The sequence below is a fragment of the Myotis daubentonii genome, chromosome X (assembly GCF_963259705.1).
Source record: "Myotis daubentonii chromosome X, mMyoDau2.1, whole genome shotgun sequence".
NCBI classification, from domain to species: Eukaryota; Metazoa; Chordata; class Mammalia; order Chiroptera; family Vespertilionidae; genus Myotis; species Myotis daubentonii.
The window spans coordinates 125,434,002-125,456,466 of record NC_081861.1 but is presented as its reverse complement, the minus strand read 5'-3'; the positions used below and the strand labels follow the sequence as shown (position 1 = coordinate 125,456,466).

Here is a 22,465-nt window from a genome sequence, read left to right as displayed (position 1 = left end):
GCCTCAGCCAACACCCCCTCTCTGGCTGCTTTGTCACTCAGCATCTCCATGCCACTCAGAAGCAAGAGTGACACATGTTCTACCCACCTCTCCATCAGAAATTCCAAGCAGCTGCATCTCACAGCAGCTCTGGTACTAAGAGTTAACAAACCTTCCCTGCCGAACTTCAGTAAGTTCTCATTTCCCAAGCCTCCCTCCTATGACTTTGTGGTACAGGGGTTCAAAAGGTGTCTGCTTTCTTTGGTCAGTGATCCCCGGGGTCGTAGCAGTAGATCAGCCGAGTTAGCAGATCACTAAATAGTTTAACAACTCCCAACGCAGCAGGGCGCCATGGCCGCCTTAGAGAATGGATGGAAAACATCCCCTTGCTATAATTGGGTTCGGCCCTGTGGCTTAACACCATCTTATTTGGCAATCTTTTTCTCTTGACATATTTAGTAATCACTCTAAGAAAGATTTATTAGACTGTTCATGGGAACAAACAATGCATTAAGTATTACACATATGCATGCTTTTAATACCACTCCTTTTCTAGTCTATTCTCAACCTTTCCCCAAAGTCTTGCTTTTGCCTCATCAAAATTCTCCCTTGTCTTTAAATTCCTCTTGGTTCTTGCCTCCTCCAAAAGAACCTTTTATATTTTGGAATGTTTTTGTAGTTATGAGCTCTTTTAATCAAAATTCACTGGGCCATGCTTAGAGAGGAAAACACACTCTCACAGTTTAAAACCACTGAAGATCTTTTGCTCATCATTAATCTCAAAACAAAAATTTAGCATATGGTTAGAGTTGTGAAAATAGTCTCCTGGGTATCTCTGGGGGCAGGGAGAGAGAGAGAGAGAGAGAGAGAGAGAGAGAGAGAGAGAGAGAGAGAGGAATGAATTCCAAATATTTCAGCCAAACACAATGAACTGTTTCCTGAACCTGAAAGTTGGCACCCATGAGGAGATGAGGGGGAGGGGCACTGAGAATCAGGATTAACCACTCATGCTCTGTGCTCACTAAAGGACTTTGACAGCTGGTATCCCTCAGACATTTTCAAAAAGAATAATAAATATCCCACCCACCCTGGCACATGCAGAGCAAAATGTCTTAGCAAATAATCCATCTAGTACAGATTTAAGAGAAAATACATCAGGGTCATGAGATGCTCAGAAGGTCATGAGTTAATGACATAACCGCCGCATGGCAACCCTGGATGTTATTCCCTTTACATATGCAATGTTCTTCTTCGGTCATCAGATATACAATAATGGCTGTCTCTGCTCTTGGGAGAGCCCCTTCAGTGTTAGGCACCATTCTACATGCACTCATTTACTTAACACTCAACTTCCTGTCTACTGCTGGCCTGATTTAGTACACTGGCCACAATCCCCACACAGAAGGCCTTATTTTTTCACCTTAGACAGTAGATTACACATAGTCCTACACATCTGATATTTTAGGGGTGAGGCATTGAAAGCACAAATTCAGGAATTAGTTGCTACCAAGAGCCTTCATTCGCCTGCTGGTATTGCCAACTTATAGGTGCAGTGTGAGGGGCCAGGAGCACAGGTTCAGGAGCCAGACTGCATGATACAGCCCAGCTCACTCTCACTGTGTCTGTGAACTTGGGCACGTGATCTGGCTTCTCGATGTCTGTTTCCTCATATAAAAAATGAGGCTACACTTGTACTTCACAGTTTCTTATACGGATTCAATGAAATAATCTGTGCCCGGCATGTCGTAGGGACTGTTACATGGGTGTATTCCCGTGTGCACTGTGATCGCAGGCATACAGACCTGGGCATGGCAACCATCACGGAGGGTGAGGGGGGGTAGAACCAATTCCGCTGTGATCCCTGAGCACAACTCCCATGGATCCCAGCCAGACTCTTGCAGTGACAGCGCCCTTCCCATATAATCAGACAAGGAAAGTCAGAGTCTATGAGGGCTCTCAAGGTGAACCGCTTCTATGGCACAGAGTGATTGAATTGGATGCAGAAATTGCTTAGCTGCCTGTGAATCAGCAGCTAGGGCTGGGCCTGCGGAGGACCTGTGCACCTGGGACTGCACCTTAGTTCCCTTTTTACTTGACACTTTCGAGAGAGAGACACTGAGCGGTGGACCTATATAAGGTTTTCAGACACCAATCGAGTCACAAACAAAGCACACGACTTGTGGAAATAATGCTGGTACTTTAACCCGGCACTTCTCAAGCTTCCGCTATACCAGAATCTCCTGGAGGGCTTGTGAAAACACAGATTTCTAGGCCCCACCCCAGAGATTCTGATTCACTAGGTCTGAGGTAGGGCTTGAGAGTTTCCGTTTCCAGCAAGTGCCTAGGTTGTGCTGGTCCAGGGACCACGCCATGAGAACCACCTGTCAAATATGTGTTTTGCATCCTTACTACCTATTTTAAAAATATATTTTATTGATTTCAGAGAGGAAGAGAGAGGGAGAGCAATAGAAACATCAATGATGAGAGAGAATCGTTGATTGGCTGCCTCCTGCATGCCCCACACTGGGGATCAAGCCTGCAACCAGGGTATGTGCCCTGACCGAGAATTGAACCGTGACCTCCTGGTTCATAGGTTGACGGAGGCTGGGCTCCTTACTACCTATTTCTGATGTAAGGTTATAACATTTAACTTGAACTCTTTAGCATAGAGATGGCATGAATGACTCCCCACCCCCCCAACATACAGATATTTGAATCCACAGAGCTAATGTCCTTATTCATGTGTATTTTTGCTAATAAACACTGACTTTCATTTTTTCCCCATAGTTGCATGCTGCTGTGACCAAGATCCAGGTTCCAAGACCTGGATTCAATTACACGTTTGCCCACATATGTGTCCTGAATAATGATAAGACTTGCATCGTGGATGACATAGTGCATGTGCTGGAAGAGCTAAAGAATGCTCGGGCCACCAACCGGACCAATTTTGCTATCACATACCCGATCACTCACTTAAAGGACGGGAGGGCCGTGTACAATGGGCACCAGCTTGGAGGTGTCACCGTGCACAGCAAGGACCGGGTGAAATCCGCAGAGGCCGTCCAGCTCACCTACTACCTGCAGTCAATCAACAGTCTCAACGACATGGTGGCTGAGAGGTGGGAGTCCAGCTTCTGCGACACTGTCCAACTATTCCAGAAATCTAACAGCAAAATCAAAATATACCCTTACACGTCCTCCTCGCTGAGGGAAGACTTCCAGAAGACCAGCCGCGTGTCAGAACGTTACCTGGTCACCAGCCTGATCCTGGTGGTCACCATGGCCATCCTCTGCTGCTCAATGCAGGACTGCGTCCGCAGCAAACCCTGGCTAGGCCTACTCGGCTTGGTGACCATAACCCTGGCCACTCTCACCGCAGCCGGGATCATCAATCTTACTGGTGGGAAATACAATTCCACCTTCCTGGGAGTCCCTTTCGTCATGCTAGGTAATTACTGCCCTTCATTTTTCTGGTTCCTCCTGCTGGTAATGGTTACTGGGTTCCTAAAAGGCAAAGAGCAGCCATCTAACAACTTTGTTTCATTTTCAGTGTCTTCCTTTTGCCTAGAAGCCCTGGGACCAATTGTAAAAAGTCCTGGTGGTCAGCAAGAAGCAACCTTCTCTGGTAAAGGTGCCAGAAGTCCAAAGTCATGGGCTCCAGCCCTGGCTCTCCATTAAGTAGCCATGTGGCATTTGGCAGCTATTCATCTTTGTGCCAGAGTGTCTTAGGTTGAGCCTCCCCGGAAACAGACTGTGAGACAAGGGTTTACATACAAGTCGTTTATTTGGGAGGTGAGCCCAGGAAGCCCCAGTGTGGGAATGAGAACCCGAGACAGGGTAGGAAGACAATTCAGGGCATGGGAATGAACAGGTTCCTGCTGCGGGCATCTGTGGCTTAATCCCACTGGGGACCTTTGAGAGAGAGACCTCAGAGGACACTCGGCAGAGAGGCCCTCCTTCAGGAGTGAGGAAGCTGGGAGCTGGGCTGTGTCCCCAGAAGCCCTGTGCATGACTCATCAAGGCTCTCCCAGGGTCGTTAACACCCAAGCTCTTCACAGGGAAGACCTAGCACATTCATACAGCTGGAGAAATCCCTCTGGTCACGGGTATTTGCAGTAGGAAGCCTTCCTTGACTTTTAGAATGGTGAACAGGAGGGCACGTGGGTTGAGCACTGACAGTGTCTGCCACCCTCAGTTTCCCCGCCCTCTAGATAGAGTGGATGTGAACATCACACAAAAGGACATAAGTAAACGTACAAGGATTTTAAAAGCAACAAGTGAGACATAAATAGAAGGAAACTTTTCCTGTCCTTGCTGTGAACTCAGGAGAATGTTTCAAGATGATGGTGTAAGAGCCCTGGCTGGTTTGGCTCAGTAGGTAGAGCATTTGCCTGCAAACTGAAGGGTCCCAGGTTCGATTCCAGCCAAGGGCACATGCCTGGGTTGTGGGCTTGATCCCCAGTAGGGGATGTGCAGGAGGCAGCCGATCAATGATTCTCTCTCATCATTGATGTTTCTATCTCTCTCTCCCTCTCCCTTCCTCTCTGAAATCAATAAAAAAACCAATTTTTTTTAAAAATGATGGTGTAAGAATCCCACTCTATTCATGGAGGCTGCAGGAATTTCCTGATAAAGATAATGCTCAAAACAAAGGCCTAGGTGCCTGGCCGCTGTGCCTCAGTGGTCGAGCATTGACTCTCCCTGTCCCTTCCTCTCTGAAACCAATAAAAATATATTTTAAAAAACAAAAAACAAATAAAAGACAAAGGCATAGTGGTCATAACATCACATCACTGACTCTGTCCCTCTGGTCTTGAAGATGGCATGCCCAGCAAGCCTGATGGCAGAGTCCTTGTGGGCCAGGATTCAAACGGTTCTCTTTCTCCCTTTTCTCTGGCAGCTTCTCATCAATTCCTTTAGCAAAATTAAAATATTGGGAATCAGATGACAAACGAAGTGGCATTTTTCGTTGACTGAGAAATAAGTATGATGGAGTGGGCCTTTTGCCCTGTTGGGGGTAGCTGAAGAGAAAAGAATTTCCTTGGGAAATCTCAGCCGCGTTATGGTTGGTTAAGTGAAAAGCGGGGCTGGCGGAGCTGCAAGGCCACAGAATGGCCTGCTGGCCTCACTGCTCCGCGGCTGCAGGAGTTTAGACCTAGGCTAGGAACATCCATTAGTAGCCTCTGTGGGAAAGTGGGGCACTGTGAAGAGACTGAGCAAGCTGCGGCTCTACCAGCTCGGTTTACTTATCACTGCTGAACACAACAGAGAAGGAGGCTGCTACACTTCCTCCTGACTCCAATCTGTTAAGAAGGCAGCTTCATTTGTTTCTTTAAAATAACCCCCAGACGATGTGGGTATACGGTGGTCTACAGGGTGGTTTCTTGAAGAGTAAGGACTGGGTATTTGTAGCTTCCACAGAGGCTTGAGTCAAGATTTAAATTCAGATGTTTTGCTCATGCTTAGTCACAGGCTGGGGTTGTTTTTTTAGCTTTCGTTTTAAAAATAGTGGTTTTTGTTGTGATTATTTTTGTGGGGGCTAGTGGGTGGGGATAAATGGGAATAAGAAAAGGGTGGGGAACTGAAGGGAGACAGTAAGGTTCTTAAGGTGAAGAAAAAGGGCTGGAAAAGGGGCTATTGTCTCTGGTTTTATGAAACTCCAGGTAGTTACCAGTGAGTTCAAATATGATACAATATTTAAAACTCCCGAGCCTTACTGAGTCCGGGGCACTGACCTCTTTCCCCTTAGATTGTCAAATAAAAAAATGACAACAGCCAACACACACACAACCTCCCTAAAAACTAATTGCACTCAGTAAAATAAAATTACAATATTTAGTGCTTCTTAATATTGATATTAAAATAGTAATATTCAAAACTTCTTCAAATTAATTTCACTAAAAAATCTATTTCACTAAGCAAATGACATTAAATATTCAAAACTTCATTAAATTAATTTTATTAGGCAAAACAATTATAACACTGACAATTTCTTAAAACTTCCATTTGTACTTTTTAGAGAGATTTTAAATATTGTTAGTAAAGGTCAACACAGAAAGGCAGAGACCAGATAGTTCTGAGGCAGAGAAGGATGTAAGAGATGGAAAGATGCTGTTAACAGGGGAGTGTCTTTGAAAAACAAATCCAGAAATAGTAGCATCACAGCCCGGCAGAGACCAAGTATCACTGAACTTCACGTCCAAGTTCAATTCAGAAAGAGCTGGCATTTGCAATGAAAGAGACCCAGCGCTGCAGGTGCCCAATACTCGCCTGTTTGCAATTTGTGAGGAATGTTACAGGCATTGATTGGATGGCAGTTTTCCCTGCTGACAGTCAGTATGCAACCTTTCTGTACATTTTCAGTCCAAAGAGGTCGCAAATGACTTAGTCACATCATGAGAGGAAGCTATGCATTTTAGTAGCTAAGGCCCATTTGCAATAAATACTTTGCACCATGTAATGGGTGCTTAATATGCTCATAAAGCCAACAGTGCCTGATTTAGGATGGTTGTTGCCCTTCTGTATTTCTCAGATAAACTCTTCATTCTCCAAGATTGAATAAAATACAAGCAATAGCACGTATGACAATGTATTCAGGGCCAATGTTAAATTCCGTTTTTTGATGACCAATCTTTAAATGCCAATAAATATTTCAAATGACCAAGAAGAAATACAGTCCTAAAGGTTTTGCACTGAGTCAAAAATTGTCTGGTTTTTTAAATTGCTGACACAAAATGACTATGCTTAACCTAAACAGATTTAAGCAAAACTTCTTGATTTTTTATGTTACCTCAATACAATATCAAATAAAAATGTAAAAATATATGGCCTCATTTAGAAGGAAAATAATCTCAGAAAAAGTCTCTAATATAGACATTTCCTTAGCTGACAATAGGTCTACAATGTGATAGATTCAAGAAACTAAACATTCTCAGTGTAATGCCGGTCACATAAGGCCAGACACAGCCAAATGCCAAAATGGCAGTAGATTTAGAATGGAAAATTTTAAGACCACATGTGTCAAGCAGTGTTAACCTGACAAAATTCCAGAATAAGAAAGAATTTGGATAAACTCTGAGAGTTCACCATAATAGGATATGACTGTGTGTTTCTAGCCAAGACAGTACGTGACATCTCTGGCAATAAGAATATATCCTACACAGATGAATCATTTTGGCAATGATGTAAGCAGATACATCATGATTTAGAATGTTTTTAATCAGCAGCATGCATATTAGACAGTCCCACTTCTGGCAAAACCCCTGTCCATATGACTCAGATCAGTTTATTTAGAGCTGAAATCCTTAAAGGTCTACAGTATTATACATGCTCATTGACATTTTTTAGTTACTACAATTTGGAGAGGAGTTTATTTCATCCATAGCCCTTATGCATAAAGTAATAGCTTATATTTCCAAACTATATTCATATCAGATATTAAGATATTTGAACTGCCACTTGAAAACATAAGACACTCATCATTTTGACCCATTATGGAATTTCCTTTAAAGGATGAGGATTTACATCACTGTACTGCAGTTGTGTGTGGCTTAAGAAATTAGCATAGGTTTTGTACATGTAAGCTCTCCTTACGGGCTTAATATTTCCACAGATTTGCTGATCCGACACAAATAAGGAAAGGAAAGGAATGTTCGAGAATATAGAAGGAAACAGGAGGAAGGTTTTCTTCCTTCTTCATCTGGAAGGGTTGTTGCTGCATGTATATACTGACCAACTTAAAGGGGAGAATTGAAGTTGTACAGAAGGTAGTTTGGGTATTAGTTCATCTCATTTAAAATGGTTGCTTTGCATTTACCAAGATACAAGAGTGGTGAAGATCAGATGAGACAAAAATGTTCTTCAAGAAAAATATTTTTCAAGTCATTTCAAATGTTTAGGATTTTGAGAAGGTCAAATGCCAGATCCTCTTCCTTCTGAATAACCCAGCCAGGCCACTCATATTCAAGGATGGGAAAGGAAGAAAGAATGTGATTAAGTGCTTGGAGGAAAAATAATAGCAGGGATGTTTGGCTTCTTTCAGAAATACATTCTAAGATTATTTGTTGATCAGAAACTAGAAGATCGAGTTCAGTTCTCCAAGAATTTGTTGTAATTTGGTGCCACCTAGAATATGATGTAGTACATGGAGCTCAGTCTTATAAAGGGGTAAAAGTTCTTATACAAGCAATGTAGTTCTAAATGAGAAATTGCAACTCAGTAATTTTTGCTCTTAAACTTAAGCACACCTGAAAGGTTTTGCTTTCTTGATGAGTATTCTGGTATATTCCTAAAATCATGAGAAACTGGGGGACGGGCAGGAATCCGCCAGATTAAAATAATAAAGCCCAAACCATATGATATTGCCAATATTCAACTATTTTTAATCTATAAAATTTACACCAATATCCAACCATTTTTGAACTACAAAAGCAATAATTTCTTATGGGTCAACCTAACACATTATTGTAGAAGTCCATTGTTGCAACAATATGACAATCTACACGGTAAAATAGAGAGTTGTGGAAATACTCTGCTTAGAGATAAATCACTAATAGGTTCAGTAGATTCTAGGAAAAAGCTGGTTTATAGAGGCTTGTTTTTTTTATATATTTTTTATTTGTTTCAGAGAGGAAGGGGCAGGGAAAGAGAGAAAGAAACATCAATGATGAGAGATAATCATTGATTGGCTTCCTCCTGCATGCCCCACACTGGAGATTGAGCCCACAACCCCGGGCATGTGTCCTGACCTGGAACTCCTGGTTCATATGACAACGCTCAACCACTGAGCCATGCCAGCCAGGCTATAGAGGTTTTGTGGTTCCCATGTTTATTTATATCTGATTGGGAAGAAGAGTAATTTCATACAATATTTTCAATTGTTTTTCCCTGAAAACCTTATTTGTAATGGTCTCTGGTTATTGTGGGACTAATTTACAAGGAGATTATGTAATCTAGTTTGTGGATAGTTCTCAGCTTCTTATTCTCATGCTCTACCAAATCCTATTACAGTAAGGGGTAGGTGGGGAGAAATAGGTTTGAACAAAATACAGTTTATTGTTCTATTCTTAACCATAAAGGAAGCCAAGAACAGGATGGGGGTTGCAGGTCTAGGAAGGCAGAGCTCAGTTACGTAGAGGAATGCAAGAGTGCCACCTTTTTGACCCAGGTTTCCTTAAGTACACTCTGGGTGGCCTAGCTACCTACTTGAGGGAATGGGAGAGTGGCAGATTCTACGAAGGTCAGGCAGTAGGGTACAACATCAGGACACTAAGCTGGTAAAAATAAAACCATGGGTAGTCTTCACCACATGGGTCTACAGAGGTTCACCATGCAAGTAGATTTGCAGTCATTGTTAAGGCAACCCTGCATTTCACATAGAGCAGCGGTTCTCAACCTGTGGGTCGCGACCCCTTTGGGGGTCAAATGACCCTTTCACAGGGGTCGCCTAAGACCATCGGAAAACACATATATAATTACATCTTGTTTTTGTGATGAATCACTATGCTTTAATGATGTTCAATTTGTAACAATGAAATTGGGGGTCACCACAACATGAGGAACTGTATTAAAGGGTCGCGGCATTAGGAAGGTTGAGAACCACAGACATAGAGGCTACTTCACCAGGCAAGAGCCAAAATGTAGATGGAACCTAAGAAAGGGAATCTAGCTCCTTCTCTGCATTGATTGATGTGGCAGCACTAGCATTTCTTTTCCTTACCAGAAAAATAAATTTCACATCAGCCTGCTATTCATCGTGGGTGTGGGTGTGTATAACCTGGTTGCATAATATATATTATATATCACATTAGTTATCATATGCGATATGATTTATTATGCAATAACTTCAGGTTGTGTGTATACAGATGTATTTATGTGTTTATAACATATATTATGTAGTGTATATGGGTTGAATGTTTGAATACAAATACTATATATTTATCTATATACTATATAGTATATATTCACACATTTTATATGTAAATATATAAAATATGTTTGAATAGGATAAGCAACATATACATATATTTATAATTTACATATGTCTTCACAATGACCATAGCATATATTATGGGCCACATTTGTACACACCAATTTTATATAATGCTGCACACACTCCGTATCTAAATATCTTTAAATAAGGAAGAGCTATGAGCAAAGTCATTTCGTGGACTCTTATTTGCAGCTTCTTAGTGAAGGAAAATCATTTCTCAGATAAAAACCCAGTACTGTGATCAGAATTATGAAAATATGACCGGTCTCTGGTAAAAAGAATAAGATGTGTGTGTTCATCTTGCTGTGAGCATCCGTCTTAACTTAAGCAGAGTAGACCTTTACTCTCACTCTTAACTGTGAGACAAAACAGGCTGTGATAAACCAAACAATTCGGCATAGAAAGTAAATGTTTATAACTGGCAAAGTGTAAATGTAACCCAGTTAATGAACTTCCCCTGAAAATAGATGTTACTCAACCCAGACATACCTACACTTTAAATTTCTTCTCAAAAAAAAACAAAAATCATAAATTTATGTGGGTGTCAGTCAAAGAAAAGCATTTTATAAACATGAGCTACTTAGTCAAGCTCATCTAAGAATAAAATATGTCTTAAGTGGATTTTGCTCATGCAGTCCTTATACTCTGTGGCTTTTCTAGAAGAATGTAATCTTTTTACTTCCATATATGAGGTTTGGCTCCACTGTTTCTTAGTATGAAAAATTTTCACATTGAAACCGAAAGATCATCCATCAGCAAACTATCCCATTTCACCTCCTCATCTTCTCAGGTATCGCTTACTTTTAGGAAGTCAGGGTGAGGAAACCCAGCCAGTATGGAAAGGGTTAAAATGTGAGCCATGCCTACAGGTGTCAGCCTCTGCCTGCAGCAGTGTGTGCTGGGGAAGGTGGGAGAATCTGGGCCTAAAGAAAAATCTGCCTTACAAAAGCCACATGCACAAAATAGATCAATTTGCCCGTGATTGTTCAAGGACCCCAAAAAAAAAAATCCAAATCACCCAGATTGCCTGTGATAGCAAAGCCATCAACTACATTTAAAATATGATTCACTTTCTGAGTAACTTCCCAGAAGTAGATCTACTGGGTGAAGCTGGGTTAATTCTTAGCTATTTGTTAGTGAATTCCTTCTGTTAGTGGATTGTAAACAACCCTGAAGGCTTTGGTCAGGCCCCAGAAAAGGGGCTGGACTAGAGGGAGATTTAATCTGAGGTTCCTGAGACTCACCCTAAATGGCTTCAGGATTAGCCCGTTGAAAGTTTGCCGCCATTCATGTTATTTATCACCTGTGTTACTTTTTCTCTTCATTGGCTCCAAAGCCTGAACGTTAACTGCATATAAAGATATAAAATTCTTTGGGAAAAAAGAAAAATGATCAGCCTAAACCCTTCAGTATTTGAGTTTAGTAGATGACAATCCCAAAGTCTGCTGCTAATAAAATTTCAATTGCACTCCTGGTACAAACTGTGTCTGAACACTGGTGAAGACCTAAGTCTATTGTCCTTGTCCCGGAGCCTGGCTAAAAGCCCACTTTGCCTTCAAAGCATTCACTCGTGAATAATTAGAACTTGGACCTGTGTGTGTGTCTTGACACACACTGATATGCATGTAACTCTACAGACGTGAAATGGAATCAAAAGAGAAAGAAATATCTTGAATGTACTTTGAGAAGACAAGTGAATATTTTAAGGACTTCTTTATCTTCAGAATGTGATAGCATCAGTACGTGTTGTTTAACAGTTCCCTTTGGCAACTGTTCACAGGCTTACATACTGTGACTGTAAGAGGAATGGCCTGGGAGATTGGTCAGTTCCTGGCATGCTGACTATGATACAGTTTCCAGCCATGGAGCTGCCCCTCTGATGATGAGCCCTGGCTCCCATTACCACAGTAGGGTCTTGGTCACCAAGGGCTAAATCTGTTTGGAACTTCCTGTTAGGTAGCTTCCCGCATGAACACTGCTACCCGGGAGTCCTCATGAACACTGGAGACGGAAAATGGTCCCATGCCAAAGAGATGCTTTGTGCCAATGACATAGGCCCCTTGGTCAGATGTAATAGGAAAGCTTATAGAGCTCTGAGTTCATAGAGAAAATTTAATAACTAGAGTTCAGAGCAGAGAGCAATACTTTTGTTTTTAAAGCACCTTTGCAATATGGGGAAAACAATAGCCAAACCTATGAAAAGTCTCTTCAATCCACATGCAGTATCTGTTCACCTACATCTGTAAGATGTTGCCTCAGAGTCCTGCTTGCCAGACCCCAGCCCCCAACATTAAGAGAGTGATGGGTGATGGTGATGCTGAAGAAGGGAGGCAACTGCCGAGAGAGGAAAGTGGGGAGGGACCGAGCCTACCTAACTCTTTCTTCCCTGCCTTTCCTTAGTTTCCACGTTCGGAAATGATTATAAAAGACAAGGCTGGAGGGAAAAGTATGAAGGAGTCTTCTCCCTGCGAAATCCACTGCTTATGATTTCCTCTTCACAGCCTCCTCATCTCTACTCTCTGTCCCATTCCCCAGATGGAAGGGAAGCTGCTTTGATAGCTCAGTGTTCCGGGGAGAGGGGTGCATTTCAAAGGGTACCCTTGAAAGTCAAAACCAAAGGGAATGTGGCTATAATTATGGGCAGACCAGCATCCCAGGGTGCAGGGCACTCTTCATGTCCTAAGGCTCTGGGGATATGTCTCCCCTTGAGTAGAGGCCAGGAAACAGGGGCCCTACAGTTCAGCTCTGCTTTAGGGTCATAAATGGACCTCTTCAACATCAATATCGAGCTGTGAATCAGGTCTAGTGCCAGCTAGGCACTCCAGGCTGTTAATCCTAGGGAGGCAGCTCTGTTGGCACTCATCCCTCCCCTGATTGACTGAGCTTTGGGAAGGAGGCCTGGCTATGGTGTAGGCAGCTGTTCCTGAAAACCAAAGAGCTCTGTGAAGATACTGCACAACTCCAGGTCTGGGTTTAAGGTAAAGGCATCTGTTGGTGAGGTGTGGCTTGAGAAACAACAGTCCTAGCCTATCAGGAATGGGTGGGGGCAAGGCAAATGATAGCTAGCAACCAATGCTGAGGGATCAGTAGAACAGATTCTTTCTCAGGGATCTCTTTGCTGGCCTCTATGAGTATCTGCATGCACATCCCTGTCGCAAGAGGAACAAAGGAAAGGCATAGTTCCTAAAAGCCTAAGAATAAAATCAGAATTCTCTCTGGAATTGCCCTCAGACCCCATAGCATGTGTGAAAACAGTTAAAATTCAATAAAAATAACCAAACTATAGGACAAGGCATTTAAAATGTAGCAACAGAACACAAGAGACAAGCAAATAGCCTACTTCTACTTTTCCTTGAATTTATTTTCATTCTGGACCCTCCAGCACCACCCTTTTTACCTAATAGCTCTGTTAATGCAAATATCTTTTCTCAATTAGCTTCTAAGATTATTCAATTGCAAGGTAAGAAATGAATTCTTGTTGTAGCTTCCCATCAGGGTCAGGTAATATCATCCTATATAATAAAAGGCTAATATGCAAAATGACAAGATGGCAGGTTGCTATGACATGCACTGACCATCAGGGGGCAGATGCTCGATGCAGGAGCTGCCCCTGGTGGTCAGTGTGCTGTCCCTGTGGGAGCGCTGCTCAGCTAGAAGCCAGGCTTGCTGTTCTTTAGCACTGCCTCAGAGGCAGGAGAGGCTCCCGCCACCACCCCTGCTCTCAGAAGCCAGGCTCATTGCTGGCGAGTGCAGTGGCAGTGGTGGGAGCCTCTTCTGCCTCCGCTGCAGGTGGGTGGTAAGGAGCAAGGGGTCCCAACTGCAAGAGCCCCGGACTGCGAGAGGGATGTCTGACTGCCGGCTGAGGGACCCCCCAACCAAGTGCACGAATTTCGTGCACCAGGCCTCTAGTTAGAAAATATTACACCAAATTTAAGAAAGGAGTGTGAAACAGATTTCATTTAAATTCTACTATATGGCTGATTAAAATCCTTCTATATGCATCCTTATTTTCTTACCATATTTAATGATTCAGTATGAAAGCCCTGTTTTAAAACTTTTTTTTTTCTAACAAGTAAATATTGTAAAAAACTTCCATTTGCCATTTTCAGTGAAACGCTAAATTGTTTTGCCCATTGGAACTTAGTCTACGTGGCTCTAGATGAAATTGTCAATACTGTTTCCCCGGGGTGCAGACACCTCAGAGATATTAACCTACCTTTACCTTCATTGTCAAGGGATACGTTGCTTTTAACCAAAGGTCAGTTGATCCTTCCTGACAACACAGTGGAAATAGACTTACCAGTTTTCCCTCCTGAGACTTGCTGTTAGCTACCTAAAACATAATTAACAGCAGCCTGCCAGGCAACAAGGGCATTTTTTTTTGCTTCACATACGGAGAGTTTGGGTGCCTCCAATTTAATAGGGGCTGCAGAGCTAGTTATCAAATTGACAATTTTGACCTGACCTCGAAAAGTGGCTGTAAAACGATGGCTAGTAAATTAAGATAAATGCCAAGTCCCTCTGAGGAAACAGGCCTATGTAATAACTATCAAATGGGCATTCGGGTTTGAGGCCAAGATTTCACAAGAAGGCTATAAATACCAGCCTGGGCACGAGGGAAGACGTGCGCTCAGTTTTATTGTATACACAACATCACAGTGACTCACTTCCCTCAGCATTACGCTTGGCTGGAGATTTTAAATTCCTTTTTAAAAACAAGACTATTGTACCACAGGGTAAAGATTTTATTATCCTCAATAATGGGATTGAATATGCCAAGGCGGAGAAGCAGAAAATGAGATCTGTTGATGCCGGTGCCAAGACAGGGGGTTACTGAAAAACACGATGGGTCACATTGATGGGAGGCCCATTGGGGAAGTGCCTGGCTCCAACCAAGAGAGGTGAGAGAAGTCCAGCTAGATCTGGTCTCAGACAGTAGAATGGAGTGAGAACATGGGTCTCTACTATTCCAACCCAGGAGGCAAAGGCGCTGTGGATTTAAGCAAAGAGGTTACTAATCTTGGTGTCTCCCTCAGAGGCCATTGCCAAATAATACTGAGAAGCCAGAAGTCACCACCTGCTTGATTCATCATCTTTGAATAACAAAACTTGGTCAAACAGATCCCTGGAGACCAAATACAAGCCATAAACTTTCAACCTAAATATTTTGTTAAATTCCTTATTGTTGAAAGTATTACAGATATTCCCCTTTGATTTTTATTTTGATTTTGATCAACTGGAGGGGGAGTTCATATGACTCTGTGCCTTTTTTCATATTTCCTACTCATTCAGACTTGTTCCTACTGTGTTTGCTGCCGTCTGTCTCTCAGATTTATTGCTTCCTGCACTGATATTTAGGGAAGGAAACATAAAAGAGGATGTGATTTAAGTTCCTGTCAATGCTCAAAGTAAATACAGTGCCTCCTTCTCCCTAAAGCCCTCCACTTGGCCAGACTTAATTGAGATGATGAGATGTAACTCAGGACCCTCTGCCCACTGCCTTCCTCTGTGCTGACCTCCAGCCAGCTTTGTGGGGATGACAAGCAAAATGATTGACTAGGCTTCTCCTCTGGTGTGTCCCACCAACCAAGGGAAACAGATACTCTGCAGACTACACCAACAACTTTAAACTGTGGCTCTACACAATCCCCAAGAGGCATAGGCCCAAGACTACTCAGCTTTCTCTAGGCCAGTGGTTCTCAACCTTCCTAATGCCGTGACCCTTTAATACAGTTCCTCATGTTGTGGTGACCCCCAACCATAAAATTATTTTCGTTGCTACTTCATAACTGTAATGTTGCTACTGTTAGGAATCATAATGTAAATATCTGATATGCAGGATGTATTTTCATTGTTACAAATTGGACATAATTAAAGCATAGTGATTAATCACAAAAACAATATGTAATTATATATGTGTTTTCTGATGGTCTTAGGCGACCCCCGTGAAAGGGTCGTTCGACCCCCAAAGGGGTCGCAACCCACAGGTTGAGAACCACTTCTCTAGGCAAAAATCCACCCAGTTCGCTTAAGCCAGGAGGGAGCACAAAGATCTTAGCTCCTCTGGCTGCCCTTTGATGAGCCATTAACATTTCTGATTCACCCAAACACAGGCCTCTCTCTCCACCGGAGACGTCATTGGCATTTACTTGACACTGGTCACACTAGGGCTGGTTCTACTTCCCTTGACCCAGTAAGTTGCCCATAACCAAGCTGGTTCCTCTCTTTAAAGAGAACCATCTTTCAAACTTTTGATCTGGTCTTTTTCTGCCCCCTCAGGTCATGGATTATATGGGACTTTTGAAATGTTATCCTCCTGGAGGAAAACTAGAGAAGACCAACACGTTAAAGAGAGAACTGCAGAGGTCTATGCCGACTCCATGCTCTCCTTTTCTCTCACCACTGCCATGTACCTGGTCACCTTTGGCATAGGGGCCAGCCCTTTCACGAACATTGAGGCAGCCAGAATCTTCTGCTGCAATTCCTGTATTGCAATCCTTTTCAACTACCTCTATGTACTGTCATTTTATGGTTCCAGCCTGGTATTCACTGGCTACATAGAAAACAATTACCAGCATAGCATCTTCTGTCGAAAAGTCCCGAAGCCCGATGTATTGCAGGAGAAGCCGGCATGGTACAGGTTCCTACTGACAGCCAGATTCAGCGAGGACACAAGTGATGGTGGGGAAGCAAACACTTATGAAAGTCACCTGTTGGTATGTTTCCTCAAACGCTATTACTGTGACTGGATAACCAACACCTATGTCAAACCTTTTGTAGTTCTCTTTTACCTTATCTATATTTCCTTTGCCTTAATGGGCTATCTGCAGGTCAGTGAAGGGTCAGACCTTAGCAACATCGTAGCGACTGCAACACAAACCATTGAGTACACTACTGCCCAGCAAAAGTACTTCAGCAACTACAGTCCAGTGATTGGGTTCTACATATACGAGTCCATCGAATACTGGAACACTAGTGTCCAAGAAGACGTCCTGGAATACACCAAGGGGTTTGTGCGGATATCCTGGTTTGAGAGCTATTTAAATTACCTTCGGAAACTCAATGTGTCCACTGGCTTGCCTAAGAAAAACTTCACAGACATGTTGAGGAACTCCTTTCTGAAAGCCCCCCAATATTCGCATTTTCAAGAGGACATCATCTTCTCGAAAAAGTACGATGAGTTCGACGTAGTGGCCTCCAGAATGTTTTTGGTGGCTAAGACCATGGAAACCAACAGAGAAGAACTCTACGATCTCCTGGAGACCCTGAGGAGACTTTCTGTCACCTCCAAGGTGAAGTTCATTGTTTTCAATCCATCCTTCGTGTACATGGATCGATACGCCTCCTCTTTGGGCGCCCCCCTGCACAACTCCTGCATCAGTGCTTTGTTCCTGCTCTTCTTCTCGGCATTCCTGGTGGCAGATTCCCTGATTAATGTCTGGCTCACTCTAACGGTCGTGTCCGTGGAGTTTGGAGTTGTAGGTTTCATGACCTTATGGAAAGTCGAACTAGACTGCATTTCCGTGCTATGCTTAATTTATGGAATTAACTACACAATTGACAATTGTGCTCCACTGTTATCCACATTTGTTCTTGGCAAGGACCTCACAAGAACTAAATGGGTAAAAAATGCCCTGGAAGTGCACGGGGTAGCTATTTTACAGAGCTACCTCTGCTATCTTGTTGGTCTGATTCCTCTCGCAGCTGTGCCTTCAAATCTGACCTGTACACTGTTCAGGTGCTTGTTTTTAATAGCATTTGTCACCTTCTTTCACTGCTTTGCCATTTTACCTGTGATACTGACTTTCCTGCCACCCTCTAAGAAAAAAAGGAAAGATAAGAAAAATCCTGAAAACCGGGAGGAAATTGAGTGTGTCGAAATGGTGGATATGGATAGTACCCGAGTGGTTGACCAGATCACAACAGTGTGAGAGTGTCTGCTTGTTATATTTTCACCCTAGGTCTTACGAAGAGCAAAGCAATGATGCTAATGAAACAGATTTAGAATTTTTCTTTCTTTTGTAAGGATAAGAAACAGGCATTGATTGCCAAAAGAAAGTAAAGGACAAGGGGGGGAAATGGGCATTGCATATTTTCAACCTTTTAAACAAAAGGTTGTTATCAGAAAGACTTTACACACACACACACACACACACACACACACACACACACACACACACGGAGACTTATAGTCTCCTAAACTAAGATCAAATAGAAGAAAGCTTAAGAGCAAGCAGAATCCCATTTTATTCACACTGCAGATGTTGCTGGTATTGTGACAAAAACCTACTGATTGAAAGGTCAGCTGCCAAGGCAGAAATAGCTTTAAGCATTCTTCAAACAGTAAGGCTTCCAGAACTTCTGCAGAGCAGTAGCTCCAGGCAGGCTCTGTGGTTTGAGGTTTCAGTCATCTCATCTAGCTCCCCGACACTCCAAGGAGATGCTTGTGAAAGCTCTGGCCAGCAAAAGCAAGCCAAGACTTCAGAAGCAGACACATGGTGGAGTAGCCATCACCAGGGGCTGAAATCGAGTCACCTCTCAATTCCCCCGGGTGAGGCAGTTTTGTTGTGTAGAATGAATTGATCCTATCCCCTCCCCCCCCCCCATCAATATATTTTTCACATTTGTCTGGTTCGGTTACTATACCTTTAAACCAGTGACAGCTCCAGCAATGCAGAGTTGGGCGATTCTATTTTGGAATATCCTGTTGCTTGTCACCAAATGGATCTGCTTTATTAGTTACAGCTCTTGGCAGGAGGCTCTGAGTACCCAGAACCACAGAGCCAAACCCAAATACCTGGCACGACGGAGGACAAGCAGGTGTCTACTTGAACCCAGGGACAGTGTTTCCATTTTAAGAAAAAAAAATGGCCAGCTGGTACAGCTGTTCGTGGTCTGGCCCTGCATGCATTTTGTGTGTGGATGCCCAGAAACAAAACCTGCCCACGCCTAGCTAAGGAAGGAGAAAGGAACACTGAGATGCTTATCTGCCATAGCCTCCAAACTGTAGTGCCAGTGCGCCTGCGCCAGGAGACATGCCTGTTCAGAGACCCGGAGGACATAAGGTGCTTTGGTGGGCGCAAGTCCTGAAGCTGAGAAACTTCAAGAAAGCGCAGGCAGGGAGATAAAGGATGGAAAGGGAGATAGAGGGAATGGCCGGAAGATGTAATCTCTGATATAAATCTATCAATGATGACAGTCACACTTTCCTGCTAAACTGGCTGCACTTTCATCTTCCTGCCCCGCCCCAAGCCTTCGTTGCTGCCCGTCTACTTCATTGCATGGCCCGTCTGCACGTCAATGAGCCTAGATGCTTATACTGTTGACTTGCAGTATCTGCAGGATCTAAACAGAAAAGGTTTAATCTGCAGAGGCTATGTATGTTGCCCCAGACCCCTGCGTTTCTTTAAGTCTGTACAAATTAAGCTAAAAGCTGGTCACATTTGAGGCAACTGTCTACAGTGTTTTTTCCCTTTTAGAGATGTAGCTTACTTAGACATCTATAGTGATAAGCATTTCCCAAAAGCACCTTACCTTTTTGGACTTTAGCGGATGTACTGTGCAACTTTCCCATCCTCCACAGAGGAGGAAACTGAGACCTAGGAGGAAAAAGCGACTCACCCAGGGTCACACCACTAGAGGGTTTCTATCATTTTAGCATGTCTAAGACAGGGCAGGCCAATTTTAGATTTTCTCATAAGAGGGCTATTACTCCCTTCAAAGTACATTTCCAAGGAAGGAACACAGGACTTTGTTGGCCACAGGGCAGGCTTTTTTTTTTTAACGTCTGGGTAATTGTTTGGGATTTAGATTTGCCACTGTCTTTCCAAACAGCAAAAATGCCCAAATGATTCAGATGTACTCCACCAAGTGCAAACCTGTGCTTTCTATTTCATGTACTGTTGTTCACACAGCTGTAAATACATGTGCAGGGGATCATCACTAGTACATTACACACTTGTCCAATCTCTCCTGCAGACACACGAAGCGATCATACCAGCATGGTATGTGCTCAACTAGAAGATAATGAGCTTTAATCTGAGGACAAACACAGTCCTCAAAAAAGGGCAAGTTCACATAATAGATCTGCGATCAATTCTCTCTCCAAGGGGCCTGCAACAAGGCTATTATTTATCAAACACGGCTGAAGAGGGGATTGCTTTTATTCTTAAATCATATGTTGCTAAATCATTTTCTGAACAGTGTGTTCTAAATCAGCCATTGATTTAGTGTCGGCCACGTGGAGCACCTCGGGTTCAAACGACTCCACAAAACTGATACGACACACTCACCGATTAAGCGGATTTTGTTGAGAATTTAATCATTCAATGTGGTCAACCGGAAGGACTTACTGTGGAACTTTGTTTTACGACAGTTTTCCAACTGGATTGAGACTCTGTATTCCTTGGGATAATGTACTTTTAAACGAAGGGACTTTTCAACCTTATCAACTTCTCTTTTCAACACTTGAAATCAAGGCTTATGAAATTCTGACTGTGGAATGACTTTTCTTTTTTTTTACTGGGGGACTCTGCATGCCAAGATTTATTACCGATTATTTATTGTTAGATCATTATTTAATTGTTAATAATGATTATTGATTATTGCTCTGACAGCATTGGTTTAGCCCCAGCTTAACCCCACCATGGAGAAGACACTTTAGAAGTAACTCAAAATCACATCCATATAAAATTTGTCTTTACTTCATGAAGTTTTACTTTTTCAATTGCTATAAAGAGGGAAAGAACAACCCTAGCAAACACTTGGAAAAGTTTTAGTTTTCAATTAATTCCAACCAAGGCATTAATATTCACTTTACCAAAGAAACTCATTTGGTTGGTTTTGAGTTGGTGTTTGTTTACCAAAGAAAATATTCCATTCATCACAAACATTTCTCCTGGTCAACTTTTAAAAAACTGTGATACTTGGGCTTTCTTGGCCACTAATAAGGAAAAAAAAAGTCAGGGTAAGGATTATATTCTCTCAGCAGAAGACATAAATTCCCAAGAAACTTGGGTTTTGCAAGACAGAAAATGATACTTGAAATGGGGCATTATTGTTTAGCAATGGTCCAATACGTAGCATAAGGGCTCCTCAGGCTAAAAGGACTACATGTGTTCCACAGAAAACAAGACAAACCCTCATGAAACTCCCTCTCCATTGTTCCAGCTCGTACGTTTTGTCCTGGTTTGGTTTTGGGGTTGGAGGTTTTCTGGCTTTTGTTTTGCTGTGGTTTGGTTTGTGGTGTTTGTGTTTGGCTGTCTTGTTCTCACCTTTCCTACCACTTTTACCCCTTCAATTTTCAATGAAAAGTGAAATAATCCGAAACCATCCTCCATGGCTGCAGTTATGTATGCAATATACTGCTCTATACAAGGCCCTTGATGACCCTTTCATTGTAACTAACCACCACCCAACTGTTCTAAGTGGTATTCTTGGACCCTAACACCACTTTCCTCCAGCCCCAGCTGTGTCTATCTCAACAACAGGTGGGCTGGGCAGCCACCTTGGGGGTTTGGCAAGAGGCAGAGCCTTTTGGACACAAATGGTACCCTCTTCCCAATGGCTTTATTCCTTCGGATCCTATTAAAGTAGTCCTGCAGCTTGTAGCAGTGTCTGTGACTCTCTGCTTTCTCGTCTGTAAAATGGGGATAATGACAGTCATTATCTTTAAATCCAGCAGATCCTTACTGAGTGCCTACTATCACCTAGGTCAGTGATGGCGAACCTTTTGAGCTCAGCGTGTCAGCATTTTGAAAAACCCTAACTGAACTCTGGTGCCGTGTCACATATAGAAATTTTTTGATATCTGCAACCATAGTAAAACAAAGATTTATATTTTTGATATTTATTTTATATACTTAAATGCCATTTAACAAAGAAAAATCAACCAAAAAAATGAGTTCGTGTGTCATAGGTTCGCCATCACTGGTCTAGATCCTGTTCAAGACTGGGACAGAAGTGAACAAATCAGATCAAGCCAGCCACCCTCGGAGAGCCTACATTTGAGTGACGATGCAGAGTCACTGGAAGGATTAAGTGAGATGATACATTCATGGCAAGACCTAGCGTACAAAAGTAACTGAAGACATGATTATTTGTAATGTGTCTGTTCCACAGTGGGGCTCAACATGCACAGCTACAGAGAAGTAGATTTCTGTAGACTTGGGCCCAGGATTAGGGCTACAGAAAGATGCCGTCAGCTGTCCTGATCACTTTAGGACATTTGAAATTCAGCTAGATCATCACTCAGTAGGGCAATTGTAAAGGGGGCATAAGCTCCAGATGTTGGAGTTGGATTTCAACCCTTGAAGGAACGGGATCCAGGAACTTCGGGATGGGAGCAGGGAAGGGAGGGCACTCACAACTTAATTACTATGCCCAGCTTGTCTGGAGACATTTGAACATTCCTTTTGGGCAATTTGCTTTGAAGTTTGTGCTACCGAAAAAGCGCCAGGTATTTAAAAACAAAGTTCCCATTTATTGAAAAGCAGG

General features: G+C 42.7%; 1 protein-coding gene across 1 annotated transcript in view; it reads left to right on the top strand.

Annotated features, from left to right (window-relative positions):
* PTCHD1 (patched domain containing 1) overlaps positions 1-21,579 on the top strand; it is a 60,843-nt gene extending 39,264 nt beyond the window's left edge. The window contains exons 2-3 of the mRNA XM_059678532.1: positions 2,767-3,427; positions 16,250-21,579. Coding sequence (XP_059534515.1) covers positions 2,767-3,427; positions 16,250-17,901 — 2,313 coding nt within the window. The 3' untranslated portion in view covers positions 17,902-21,579. The remainder of the gene's footprint in view (positions 1-2,766; positions 3,428-16,249) is intronic.
* The last annotated feature ends 886 nt before the right edge of the window (positions 21,580-22,465 follow it).